Source organism: Haliotis rubra, unplaced genomic scaffold, assembly GCF_003918875.1.
Source record: "Haliotis rubra isolate DU_JTF1 unplaced genomic scaffold, ASM391887v1 Scf220, whole genome shotgun sequence".
NCBI classification, from domain to species: Eukaryota; Metazoa; Mollusca; class Gastropoda; order Lepetellida; family Haliotidae; genus Haliotis; species Haliotis rubra.
This window is the reverse complement of record NW_025766226.1, coordinates 802,234-817,713: the sequence shown is the minus strand read 5'-3', so window position 1 is coordinate 817,713 and position 15,480 is coordinate 802,234. Positions and strand designations below refer to the sequence as shown.

At 39.8% G+C, this 15,480-nt stretch overlaps 1 protein-coding gene across 4 annotated transcripts in view; it reads right to left on the bottom strand.

The window, feature by feature from the left end:
• Positions 1-15,480, bottom strand: part of LOC124277353 (grainyhead-like protein 1 homolog) — a 58,678-nt gene that overhangs the window by 27,399 nt on the left and 15,799 nt on the right. The window contains exon 1 of one of the 4 annotated variants that reach the window (XM_046713010.1): positions 11,404-11,688. The exons of 1 other annotated variant lie outside the window; for it this stretch is intronic. In XM_046713010.1, the coding sequence (XP_046568966.1) occupies positions 11,404-11,435 (32 nt within the window). In that variant the 5' untranslated portion in view covers positions 11,436-11,688. Of the gene's footprint in view, positions 1-9,965; positions 10,326-11,244; positions 11,336-11,403; positions 11,689-15,480 lie in introns of those variants that run through there. 2 more of the 4 variants (XM_046713015.1, XM_046713009.1) reach the window with 2 other exon arrangements.

Below are 15,480 nucleotides of genomic sequence, written 5' to 3'. Positions count from 1 at the left end.
ATCACCAATATTTTCGCCATCATAATCACAAACACATTACCATTTTAATTATTATTATTAATTGATAAAATCAACCAAAACGTTAGACAATCGGCATTATCCAAATGTTCGAATAATCTGTCAACCCACCCATGTTGTTCTTCATGAGCGGTTCTGTTTTTGCTCAAACTCGAGCTGCATATCAGTTTCATTTAACTACGTGAGAAGGTATTTCAGAATACACGAAAGAATAACCATCAATGTCACAATGCATCAGTTGACATCTAAAAACGTTTATCGAACAGTTCATTACGATAGTGTCTTTGTTAGCAACGGTTCCTGGCAACAGGCATGAAACATAAATATCATGCAAGCCCTCGCGCTCCAAAGACACGTGACTAAAATTAACAACTGTCTGGAAATAAACCGGAAATTATGTCGTTATACAATGGACGTTTATTATGTTTTGTTTCACGACTATTTGTTAAAAAAATAGCCTTGCCTGACTAGAGTTTCTTTGAGCGGGTGTATTGACAGGAGTAGATATCGATCACGGGACACAAGAACGGGGTCAATGAATTATTGATATCGACAAGCTGCAATTGACATCCTTTACTGGAGACAAAGGTAATGTCGACATCCACGCACTTGTCGGAGATGACATTTGCGGACTTGAAACGAAAAAGACATTTTTGCCTGAAGCCACTGTCTGGCAATAAAGAATATCGACTCGACCAGATTGAACTGTTGATTTCAGGGTTATGTGTCATATGAATATATTTACGACGGGAAATATTGTGTAAGCAAGCAGGGACCAGAACCCGAGCCTTTGAGTTGTCCAACCCGTGAAGGTCCGGGTTAGAATATTGATCTTCAGTAACCCATGCTTGTCCTAAGAGGCGACTAACGGGATCGGGTGGTCAGGCTCACTGACTTGGTTGACACATGTCATCGGTTCCCAATTGCGCATATCGATGATCATGCTGTTGATCACTGGATTGTCTGGTCCAGACTCGATTATTTACAGACCGCCGCCATATAGCTGGAATATTGCTGAGTGCGGCGTAAAACTGAACTCACTCACTCACTTTGAATTGTCCACTTGTCTACTATATTGCATCTTTAAATGAATAGCAAAAACACATTGCAGACCCAGGCTTTATTACTTTAAACTGCGGTCCAACCCCATGTTAACATTCCCTTGACTTAAATGCCACTGATATAAACACTGCATATTCAATTTTCCGATGAAAAGATTTTGAAAGGTCTCCAAGTGCATTCCAAGTTTCGTGTATTTGAACGCAGTAGTCTGTCTGACGAAAACGCCGGCATAACCTTATTGGCATAACCTGTGAATGCATACACACAGGACTAGTATGTAATAAAATTTTATAGAAATTGTCACATGTTTTTAATAAAGGTCGATTTTGAAAAACAGATTCCAAATACACAAATGCAACATGCTTGCGAACGATGAAATGTTTATTCACCAAACATGCTAGCTTTTCAAACAGCCAGCCTTAACCTTTCAGCTCGCATACAAAACCGCACCTCCGATTATATTCGGGTGCATGGTCAAAAGCAAGCTTACCTCCCCAGACAGCCAGCAAGACAGAACAACAATGATATAATCCCAAAGGCATGCCTTTTCTATAGAATTCCATTTCCCCATTATGAGTTTTAAGATATAATGTCTTAAAGGGAAGTCCTAGTATTGAACAATATGGAGTCACTGAAGCGTTATCGTCACAGAACTATGGTAGCGTGATGTACACCTTTAACGACAGAGCCCCTGAGAGTACATCCCTGGAAACGGTTAAAGAAAACAGCGTAGAGAGCTGTCCCAGACACAGAACCGTTATAAAACAACACCGAACATGATAATAACAACAAGCATGAGGGTAATAATACTGGGTATTTGTAAGTCGATGAATATCATATTCTGACGATGTTAGCTAACCTTGTGACGACCGTGTGCAGGGGTTGATAGTTCGATATGTCCATTACGCGATAGTGTTGTGGAATTTGCTTAGCAGTTGAGGCAATGATATAACGCGAATATTACAAAGCATGGCTGTATATAAGTGTGCCTTATACTGTATCGCGTCAGGCGTGGTGTAGATAAGATAAAGCGGGTCGTGTCTTGAATATGCCCCCAAGCGTTGTCACATGTGTAGATGAAACTAACATCCCTAGCTTTCCTTAATGTACATGGACATTTGAGAGATGGAATTAAGAAGCCTAATATTTAAGAGTCACACCCTTGAAAAACATATTTGGAAAAAGTCGAGCACCTGTAAAGTCCCAAGCTTGTATCGTCTTAAAATATTTATTTCAAGGCAGACACATAAAGTTTAAGTTGGGGTTAAAGAAAATTCGGATGTATTATTTTATTTTAATGTTACTCTGTACATATGTGTATTTCTGACATGGGGGGTAAATAGTGATAAATTTCACGATGAAATGTGTTTATCGCCACGTAAAACACGTAAATGTTTCAGAGGCAGATATACACCTTCGGTCGTTTTATAGAAAACGACATGATGGTATGTATGTATTTTATGACATTTGACATCGCAGGGCTGACATAAACTGCTTCCGTAGAAACCACGTGCTACCTGCACGAAGATTCCCGACGCATGGTATGCAGCACTTCCACGGGGCTTGGCAACTACTGCTATTAACATGACAGATAAGAAGCGTGTACATTTCACATAGGGAGCAGTGTAAATACTCGAGATACTAGTACCGTTAATGCATTTTCAATACGATAAAAAGAATACTGGTCGTGTACTCAGGTTAGGTACTTAATTCCTTGACTAGTCCAGAGTGTTTCGCCTGGTATGTTTTGGACTAAGAGATGAAGGCCAAACGAGGATTCTTGACAAGTAATAAAAAATTGCCCTTTGGTGTTTTCGCTGTCTAAGTGAAACCATTTCTGAAGTCTTAACTGGAAGATAATCTTACCCCAACTATAGTCTGTGTAACCATATCAGCTTAACTGCTGTCATTGTAGTGCAACCATCTTAGTGTTATATTTTCAACGTCTTCGTATTTCTAGTGCAACCATCGTCCCAGTCTCAGTACAACCATCGTCACAACATTCAAATCACTGTCCCCACAACCATCCCCAGTCTTAATCGAACGACTGTCACAACATCAATGCAATCGTTCTCACAAAACTTACTAAACAATCGTCATAATCTTAGTGCAGCCATCGCCAGTCTTAGCCGAACGATTATCACAATATGAATGCAACCGTTCTCATAAAGTGTATGAAACCATGGTCATTACCGGCGTCTGTCTTAGTCCAACTATAGTCATAATATCAACCCAACCGTATCAGTTGAACCAGTGTCATAATTTAGTGCAACCAGTGTCATAATTTAGTGCAACCATCGTACACGGTTCAGTGTAGGTGATCAGAGTAATCCAGTCGGGAGGATTCAAAAGGTTGGTGTTTCCAGGTATAGTATTACTAGGCTGCATAGATACACGGTCAGGACATGGGAGACAGTGCACGTATATCATTGTCAGGATGTAGGCGTGATATATACACTAACGTGGAGAACATATAAATAGTGTGCATCGTCGGTGTTGCTTAACTGTTTTGTGAAGTAAGGGGAATTTGAGGAGGAGGGGGAGTATTTTCAAGCTGGGCTCAAAAACGACACTTTCCTTAAGATTTAAGTTTTCCAACGTATCTTGACCCATGTTCCGGAAAACATTTTCCGTCAGCTGACTGTCACGTGTGACACTGACGAAGTGAAATATACACCTTTTTTCAGGCATTGCTTGTCGGGATCTCCAGCATGGGGTACCTGTCATAAGCGAGAGGGCTCATTTCAAAGTATTTTAGGAATTAACGTAAAAGTAAAAAAATACGCGAGTGCTTGAAACTAGATGCACTCTTTATATAAAATGAAAAACGGAGAAAACAAACATTGTTTTCTTCAAACAGACTGAATATTACTGAAAAAACAATACCGTGGAATATGTCAAATCCGGACTCTGTGTAATCCGGTTTTCTCCATAATCCGGACTCCACTCTGAGTCCCGGCAAAATCGTTCTTAATTTATCATTGTATATTTCATTCTCCTGTACTTTGTTGACGTACGGGGACGAGCACAGTGGGTTGAAATCTCTCTCGAAACAGAGAATGGTAAATATCTATACATGGGATATATAGAACTTCATTCTGATAGTGTAATAAATTTCAAATCGAAACTAAGTTTCATTGAAACAGATACACCACATGCCTGTACAGCTGTTTGATACGGAGGGACTGTGTCAAAAAGATTAGTTTCAATATTATCGATGTGTCATGGTCTCAAGACTCCGACTGAAGTGTTGTATTTGTCCAAAGTCTAAACACTCTCAAACTCAATATAGGTGAGCCCCTCTGTTGATAAGTCACTTAAAGGACAGGGGATTGAAGTGAGGTTGACCTTCACCTTAGCCCACCTACGCAGTCTTTTGAAATGGATATTAAAAAATACAACACTCATATCAAGCGGATATTTTTTTAGACAGACAGCCCATTTCAGTCGATATAGGATTTATTTACCTATTAGTACCACCAGTTATGATAAATCGGGTCTGAATTGAAAACTTTGATAACATAAAAAAAAGCTGACTTTCAAAATTATTTAAAAAAATCAAGGGTATCAAATTGTGAAATTGCGGTCAGATTGGGTAAGGAGGGTTGACGTGCTTTTGTTGACAGGAACTCACACACGTGTTCGTATATTTGATTGACAGCTACTCACACGTGGCTGTATGAAATTTACATCTGGGTACCAGTGGTAACGTATCACAGCAAATGGAAACAAGAGGAAATTGATCACTGATACGTGATACATTTAGATGAAGGGTTTGGTCGCATGTAGATAGGTAATTCAGCTCACAAAGTTCCATATGCATGGATCATAAATTATGTCGAGGATGATAAATATATATTCTGTGGAGATTATTAGGGATATGATAGATCAGAGGATATAGATAATTCTTGTTACGCTAAGATTCGGCAAGTTCAAAAGGACGTGATATTCGAGCGGATATGTTTCAGGGGCGAAATAAGGTCACCAAGTCACAGTCGTCACTGAAGGGTCTTATCTTAGTGGCCATACGCCATCGTGGCCCCTAGGGTCACACACTGGAGACCCCATACAGACAGCTGGGTAGGACGAGATGACAAAACTATTGACATACTAGTAAACATGTCAATATGCGTTCATTACTGTATAACAAAACACACCAATGAGTTCAGACACTTTTACATGTGGTTTTGTTATGTGTTTCATTACCATATAACAAAACACACCAATGAATTCAGACACTTTTACATTTGGTTTTGTTATGTGGTTCATTACCATATAACAAAACATGTCAATGTGTTCAGTCACTTCTATTTGCTTTTTAGATGGAAACTCGGGGGGGGGGGGATTTAAAGCAAATTACAAATTGACGCACTAAGTAAAATCGATATTGCAAATAACCGCAAATACACATTGAAGAAATTCGTGTTCGAATTCTGAAATATATGTTTGTGTACCAGTGAGCTAATAACATGCTTGTTCCCTTTACTGTAAATACACAAGAACGTCCTGTGACCTATGAATTGAAAGATGAAACATATTTTCATCATTTTAAAGTGTAATTATTTCGAATAGTTGTCGAAGTCTCGAAGGTACTGTACAATATGTTCAGCTAGTTAATGATATACCTATTGTGCATATAACATGCAATTAACGAAAGTGACAACACATAGGGGTTTATTGCTTGCTTTCGGTAACATATAAAATGGTCGGCCCTTTGATGAGTGCAGGTAGAGATTAACATCGCGAGCATCGATAGAAGAGTTTGGGATATCGTTCAAGATAATCACACAATGGTCATGTGATTTATCACATGGACATACATCTTTTTTATGACAAGAGACAAGAAAGAGATATATGTAAATAAAGTAACTTTATTGCCCATCTCTGACACGATCGCTATCTAGAGAGGAAGGCCGCTGGGACAGACCCTGGGGGCAAAAAGGAGTGAGACATGGGTGAGGGGGTGCGATGGGACGGCGGCGTTTCGATGTACATTCCTGAGACTCTCAATTCATGATTGCAAAAAAAAATTGCCTTTGGCATAATGCATTTGAAACATCTTGTATCGGTACCACCTTTGTAAATAATTAACAAGCGAGCAGCATTTCGCCCGGGGGTGACTATGTGTGTTTTAGACAGAGATGTTGCGATAAGTGCTTTTAGTGTTTACATACTAAGCGCCGACGGTAGCTGGTAAATACAGAACACAGAGCTTAAACCTAATGTAAACCTACACGTAATGACTGAAATGTATTGTTGTTCTGTTGAAATGGATTACTGCGAATTATTCTAAGTACATAGGTCTTTGTGCAGATTATGCGATCTGTGAAATGAATAATCTTCATAAGAGGTGAAATAAGCATCTTAATTGTTGGACATAAATACCGATTACACTCATCCCTATAGTCCTAGAGTCAATGACGAGTCTCCGACATGCATTTCAGTCACGGTATATAATTTTCATGTTTACATTTCTTACTGAGTCAAAGGGTGATTAATTTCTTTTGAAAACAAAATAGTTTGTAATTACAGGGATACCCGAAACCATGACTCGATGGCGTAGTCTATAGCGCCATGTACAACGTCAGCGAACAGTGCCAGGTGGGGAAACCATGTCTATTCATGTCACTCTTGTTTCGAGCGTGATATGAATGAGTGTCAATTTCACAACGTGAAAATAATACATTTGGGAGGTAAACAATGCCATTGTACATTACAGTGTTGGCTGGTGTATATTTCATCATGTTACACCTGTAGTTTGCAGGTATCGGTTAACCGATTGCCAACTGTGTTTGTATAACACGTTGATTGCCACATTGAAATCGATTCCATTCCGTGAGGCTTCATGATGCTCCCAGTGAAAATTCCTATAGAATTATAGCTTGGTTGCAACAAACATATACAGGTCCATTCAAGTCTTGTTTCAAAGGCTGCGATAATTGCGCTGAATATAATGCATGCTAATTTGGTATTTAATCAGGTGGAGCGAAACTTATTGATCGATAAGTCTCGCAATCAGTGTCAAGACTGAATAGGCAATTTAGGACAGGTAGGGGGTCGGTCACTGGGGGTGGGGGTAGAGTGTTGAGGGGTTTGTGGGGCTAAACAATGTTGCTTCCGTTCATTAACGCCAGCGACATTGTTTAAATAATACATCCATTATTAATTGCAGTTTCGGAGCTTCCCTGAATGTATAACAAGACAGAACTCGTTGAAAACATGTCCTGCGGCAAGCATACTTCTGCAGGATTGAAAGAAAAAAGAAGGAAAACATGAACGAAAATGACAAAAATATACCTATTAATCACACAAGATTTAACCAAAATTCGAGCTTACGATATGCATGTTGATCACGATTAATACCTAATTTGCATATCAATTAAGGATTGCCTAATATTGCTAAAAGCGACGTAAAAGCCATACTCACTAATGCTGTTTAAGAATAATTCTAACTCCCAACAAAATGTTCAAGGATACATTCACCTTACCTACATATGTGTATTGGACAAACATGATATTTACGGTGTTGACTATATCATTCGGAGTGACATTTATAACTTTATAACTCAGTTTCACTTCCAAACATTGTCACTTCCGTGTCATATTGCCCTTACAACTGTTAAGTTTCTTTATGTTACTATCCAGTTACTTCAATCTGAATACTTGTTGGTGGTTAACGTGATATACGTGTGTTCCTATTAGCTGTAAGTTTTGAAGCCTTTGATTTCTCACTGAAGAGCTTGGTATCGTGACAGCACGGTAGTAAAGACATTATTTGTGTTAGATGTATGAAAAGAGTTTTCGCTTCAAATGGTTATGAGTCACCTAACGCGTTTTTAATAGACGAAAGGTTACTTATATATAAAAAGCATTTACGTAGTTGTGAAATACTTGTCAACGCGAACGATCGCTTACGGTGAAATGTACATACTGAAATAGACAACAATCAGTTGTTTGTTTCACGTGTTAGTAGTGAATTGCGTGGTTTCATCACTGACTCATGTCACTACTCAACGACACTGATAACTGTCAGAGAAATACAGATTCTGATCATGAAATAGACAACGTTGTTGTGTATGTTTCACGGGATGATTGTGAATCTCGTGGGTTTCATCACTGACTACACCCCAAAACACTGACAATTATCTGTGAAATGTAAATACTAAAATAGACAACGCTGGTGTATGTTTCACGTGATAATTGTGAATCGCGTGGGGTTTTATATTGACGACGCCCAACAACACTGACAATTATCTATGGTGAAATAAAAAATATTACAATGGACAACGTCAGTGAACACGTTTCACGTAATAATTGTGAATCGCGTGGGTTTCAACACTGACTTCGCCCAGGAAAAGAGACAATCGTCTATGGTGAAATGTACACACTGAAATATACATCGTTGATGTGTACTTTTCACGTGATAAATGTGCATCGCATGGTTCCATCACTGTCCCAACGCAATAACCTTCACATACTTCGCGAAACCGTCATACAGGATGCACCATTCACATCCAAGTTTACAACACATTTCATAAAGTAATTATATATACACCATTGTTTTCTCCTCAGAAATAGACATCATTTCACGTTAAAGTACCGAGAGAAAAAAATAACAGTTCCAGAACGTTCGATTAAATAAGAAGATTGTTTGCCAAAGCAACCCATATTTGGATCACAAAAAAACCCAAAACAAATGTATTATAGGCCTACAACTAAATTTGAGTTTAAATTGGAGGATTGTAAATATTTTATATTCTGTGGATGATCTTGCATTCGCCATGAGGAGTGCATCTGCTATTCAAACTTTATGCCATTTCCCCATCCGTCATAACATTCATGAATAATTCATAAGCGTGAAGGCGGGCATATAGGTGGTTTTATTACGTGCAGTATCATAAACCAGCGCACACAAGGTGGGGAACCAAATTATTTAATGTGAAATATTTCACTTTGAACATTAACTGAATTTCATGGGTTTCTTGAACAGCTTAATTCCTAATAGAATTAACACTGGGGCGTAAAAGCGTGAATAATCAACATGAGGGAATATATATAATTATAATCTTACGAAAGAACCATGGTCGGAACTTTATTTATGCTAAGATTTCGACGAAAAATATGACATACATATGACGGGTGCAGGCTAAAACGGCACCGCGTCAAAACGGTACCAAAAAGCGAGTGAACACGGAGACGAGGTCACACGGCTGTCAAGTATCAACCCAATTCACCTACAGCCTACATTGAAGAAAATACCCCAACTTTACATTATAGCTTGCCCTGAAGTTCTATGTAACAACGGACAAAAGCTACCATGCTATCGTTTGACATATAATTTTACTCTGAAAAGAAGTCATCAATTATTTTGTGCCATCGATTTCCGTGCAATCTGATATGTTGCATTAAAATACAGAATGTGCTCGTAGTGGGTTTGATCGGGTAATTGGTGTTCCCCAGTTCTGCACAAACACAATAATAAAATAAATCTATCGATCACCGAGCTTTGACTACTGAGCTGGTTATCATAGTTGTATAATTCAATTACGATCATCAATTATATCGGTAATAAATATCTTAGCTTGTTCTGTTATCCACTGTAATGTAAATGTGACGAGTTCGCTTGTTGGATAATGCTCTGCCCTATTTTAAGTATTGCTTGTGTGAGTTAAGTTATGGCAATGCGAGGGTTCAACATTGTATGAGTTATTATTATTGAATTTAAAAACAAAATCAATTCAAAATTCAAAGAATCACATTACATGTATTCAATATTCATACTGTCAAGCGATACACGGAAATACTCGATATAAATTGGAAATGTCACAGCATGAAAACACATGTCAAATTTCGTTATCGTGTGTAAAAATAAAGCTAAGACTTACATTATAGCCGATATTTCGCCATCCGATAATTCAAATCCATCAAGAGAAAGATCTTCCTCGGGGCCCCAGCTCCGCATGTTAACCATGTTCGTTCCTAACTATCACAATTTTCTATACCCGGCGATCTCAGCCGTATGTGGGGGTAGCACTGACGTAACCCAACACGCCCTCCCAACATCAATAGAGCGAACTGCACGATCACGGGGCTCACACCCTACACGGTCCACTTGCCCCGGGGTCCAAGCACTTAACACACTGTCCAGCGATTATGGCGTTGACCACATGGTCAGCAGGTCTTCACCACTGCGTGGACATCTCAAGGGTAGTGGTGATCTTAACTGACTGGGGGAACGTCTCCTATCGTCAGTGGTCAGCTACGCATGGATGGCTCGCCTTTATTACGGTGTCCCTCGCCGTGCTACCTTTTCTTTGCATAACTATGGTTACCATGGAGACATATTATTCTCTTTCTCTCTTGTCGTCTTCACCAATTTGATGGGTTCTTCTTTACGGGTAGATTGGTTTGTGAACCTAGAGGAGTGATTGTCCGGCGTTTTAATTTAAGGGTCCCTAGCCTCAGTCCTTACAACAACATGCCATTGGTCCTGTCTGTGGAGTTGAGTTTTGCGGCTGGACTGTCGAGACGTGTTGTTTCAACACCGAATTACACTCAGCTTGGCAAATTAACCCTTACAGTTAAATGCATTCATCTTAATTGCAATTCAATAGCGCTTCTACAAACACTCTTTGCACCTGAAGCGATTCAGCCGCTTGTCAAATTAGCAGCATCGAGCCAATTAAATTCCCCCATTCCCACAACCGATTATAGAAGTTCTAGGATTATTTAAATCCTGTCAAAAATTAATGTTAACAAGCAACAAATTAATTAAATCCTTTAATTTGATTCCAGCACTGGCCACTTTCGTTAAATCGGCGGGAGGAAAAAGGAAACGCGTGTTTGTCAAGGGGGATTTATGATAATAGCTACTGAGAATTGTGTATGTCTTCTGTCGTTGTCACGTGGTAGTAAACTGTGTGTTTCACACCTCACTGCCTCCATCCCAACACCCATGCCCCTTACAATATAGACAACAGCCAACACTATCACGCTCGCGACAGTAGTGACTCTGCCATCACATCATGGGACACAACACACTGTCCCAATCTCGATCCAATCTACTCACTCACCTGTATAAATACCTGAGAAACACGAAATTATCATAATATAGTATCCTCACACACGTGGCCCGATACTGTAGGTAAATAAACAAATACCAACCTGTACCTGTACAGTGTCGCAAATCTAACGTCACGGGTGAAATCCCAGGTACAAATTCCAAAGTGTTATGACGTTCCAACAACCATCTCTACTGTTGCGTCTTTCCAGGCTATAAGATTCGGTTATAAATAATAGCATAAAGAATGAAAAACACCTTACCCCGAACTTTTCGACTTTGTCGCGGTGCTCATTCTACACGGCTTGTGGAACTTGTTAGACCAGTCGGGAAACACAGCTATTGTACGTAGCACCTAGCAAGACCTGTTCTTTAGCCGTACAATACAAATATAGATGGCCGGCACTTCGGGTAGACTCCAGTCGATCCCGACAACATGGAACGGTAGGTAAAGGTACTACCAGGCTTCTGGATTCCGAGGATTTGTGTATGGAGCTAAGCAGCCGCGTCCCCGAAGTTTCTACATGGACGAGTTAACGACGAGAGGTACACCGTCCCACAACGCTTATGACCTGCAAGGGCTACAGGTAGCTGTCAGCATAATGGCGCGGCGTATTTTTGTCAATAGCGCTTCTTTTGTTATGCGTTGTACGATTCATTACAGTGGAAAGACGACGTGGGAAAGAGGGACAGAGTTGTACTTGCAATGCGAATAGTACAAGGGGTGGAAGGTGAATAGTGGTGTTTGTGTGCCTCGGATGTGGAAATGGTTGTATATTTTATTTATAAGGTGTGGCTTGGGACGAGTCGTTGCGTGATTGATGCAATCATTGGTTCTAAGAGGCAATCGTTTTGGTGTTTGTCATCGCATCGGCTTAGCATCTGAACCAGTATCGGTTTGATTGCTCGATAACGCCGCTGCCATAGACACTACATCCTCCTCCGTCAAGTTAATATCATTTTTGTCACGGGACAGTGTGCAGGAGTTTACGAACATCGATCCGGCACGTGGGTTGCCGTGCAACGGGACGCTGTCAACAAAGTTGCAGAACCAAAAATAGGAGTGCGGAAATGGCCTGGGTGGTTTAAACGGTGGGCATTTTCGTTAACGAGTTGGTGACACAAGCGGAAATTGATGTTCATTTTGTAATTTTGTTGTCCGTTTTATGCGATGGACATCTATAAACACTTAAGAACATGTTATAAAACTCGGAGCCCTCGTTAGGCATTTTCACCACGTGGTAACAGCCATTGTGTAGTTGTCTGGCAACATGGCGGCGATGAGCTATCGTTAAGAATGGTGCTACTGTGGTATCGCACTCATGCTCTTTGGTACATACACCACATACTAATTAAAACTTTACTTCTAGAATAAAAATATCCTCTATTTTAATAGTCAAAACTATATTTTGTTTTTATGCATTTAACTTTCTGTTTGTCCGGTAACAATAGGAGTCATTGAAGTAGTTTTTCATGTTTGACCTTGACCTCAGTTTCTTCAAAATGAGAAACTGTGTGTTGAGATGACCCCCATGTGAACTGTGCTTGATGGATACCAATGGATACTTCCGGATACCAATGGATACCAGTGGATGCTGACGGATACCATGCAACCAGCGTTTTCTCCCGAGGAGCAATCTATATAATACTATGGACATAGTGACGTGATGCATGCAGTAGTTAAGGTCATTACACGTCACGTCAAAGACCCGGGTTCGATTCCGCACAGTGTGTGAAGTTCATTTTTGGTGACACCATGTGAAAGGGCAGGCTATTTCTAATAACGTCGCTGGGAAAATTGTTATAATAAATAATTATCCTTTCCATTGAAGGAATACTTACTTTGGTTTGATCGTATTATTTTCTCTGGTCTATTCTGTATCGATTTAATCGATAAATATTTATGTGACCTAACAATATTCAAAATGATTACAAACATTTATTTACCTCGTTTAGAATTTTCCGTTTTGCTTCTGACGCTGGACACATGACACCATATCAAGCATGTATATTTACGAGGGGCGGTGAGGTAGCCTAGTGGTTAAAGCGTTGGCTCGTCACGCCGAAGACCCGGGTTCGATTCCCCACATGGGCACAATGTGTGAAGCCCATTTCTGGTGTCCCCCGCCGTGATATTGCTGGAATCTTGCTCAAAGCGGCGTAAAACTAAACTCAGTCAGTCAGTCAGTATATTTACGATTATACTGATAATGGTATGATATGGTAGATAATCAGACGAAAGGAAATTGTTTGATCCGTAACCAAGATCTAACCCTGTCCTAAACATGTTATATCCTTCAGAATATAATCAATCATTTTCCGAATTCTACCAGGAAAGATAGAAACCGAAACTCTACATGGGATGAGTGTATGCCAGTTTATTAATTCATAAAACGTTTCGTTTTACTTCAGTCTCTGGGTCAATGTGGTTCCAATCACTGCAGAGATGCTTCACTTTGTCCTACAAGGATCCGATGATCGTTGGCACGAATGCCTGTTTACCCTTATTATGATCATTAGCATTCCAGCTTCATGTCTGTGGGTTTTGTAAACGGGGTAAACCTGAAGCACTTGCGTATATTCAGGTTTCCATCGTACATGAAACAGAGACACATCGATGTAGCTGAAATATTGTTCAACGGCGTTAAACAAAACTCACTCACTCACTCACTCACTCACGAACGACGTCTTCATCTCCCGAGACCAGAACATAATAACACTGACACCCAGGACAGGTGATGTCCCATGTCTTCTCATAACTTCTTAACACATGTACCAGCTCCAGAGCTGACAACAAGTGACCAACATACTAACACTCTCTGACCTAGTGTACTACCAACGGATTCTACCTTTGTAGGCACATGGTAATAAAAAACAACCCGAACTGACAGTATGGTTTTATTTGATATGGCCCCCAGTTTTACTACCTGTGCCATTAACCCATAACCGTTTCACACTGAAACAAATACCTGTGAAAAAGATGTCTGTTACAGATAAAGATGAAAAAGTACACACGATGAACTTCAGAAGGCATAACGCGAAGCCATCTTCAAGAAGACACCCACCCCCACCACCCCCACCCCAAGACAGAACAAGAGCCCCGTGTTATAATTACTCGTGACCCTGTTTAGTCACTGTCAAGTATTTTATAGGGTTTGCCCATTTCGATTCCTTTGATGTCTATATTTGGAGAAAGGTATCCGGAAATATTACAGAAACTAACAGTAATTAATTGTTGGTAGAGCTTGGTGTCCTTAGAAATGATTGAAATGAATAATACCAAAATATATTTTTGGTCTCCTAGAGGATTGTGTGTCTGGCAGGAGTGAAACAAATACAATGGCTTGATTCAGATTTATTTAATATGACCTGATTCAGTCTTGTTTAAATGACCTCATTCGCACCATGCAGTCATGCTACCCCAGCTCCTCCAGTTGAGACTCTCCGCCTTTAACTGTCTGAACACCGGGTTATAATAGGTTGTGATTCGCGTGGTTCGTGCTGCTGTACCCGGGGTCTACGTTCCTACATATTACATTCCATGTGTAGAATTTCAACTGTGAATAGCACTCAGTTCAATGAACCCAACGCAATCCCGAACCATGGTATTGTATACATGTCCTAAGGTTATGTTAATCCCCTAACTCCAGCAGCCCCCAAGCAACATATCTTTTCATTAGTTTAGTGATTTGCAATTGGTTCCTCTAGTACATATGCTATTTAATGATCTTGTATTAAAAAAGGAAATGGTTATATAACTGTTGGGCATATACAAAATATATGTTTACTTGTATGTGGATAGTACTAAGATGGCAGGATTGTTTCATATCGTTTGGGATATGTCTTTGAAATGTGAGTGGTTGTGACGCATTTAAAACATTCGAATAGAAAACACCCACAGTTCCACAAAAATGGTATTGTGGTTGAAGAACTGTTTTCATTTTAGGTACAAGTGTTTTTGAATAAAATTTTACAGACCCTAGAACCTTTTGTCAAGAAATGATCGAAGTCCATATTCATGATTCTGAGTCTATGTTAAACTATAGTTGGTACAATAGATGTACTTTCAGTCCATGGTATGGAGTCACTTTTAGGTTGAATATCAATAATCATACAAATGAACTCACTGATATGAAAGGACTCCTCAAGTAATTCCGTGTGCTGAAAAGGGACTGAGTATAGGCTACAGTAGTGAGTACATGAGAGTGGCTTTAAGCAATATTCAGCCAATAACATGGCGGGGAACACCCGAAATAGGCATCACATTGTACCCATGTGGGGAATCGAACCCGGGTCTTTGGCGTGTCAAGCGAATGCTTTATACAGTAGATTATACAGTG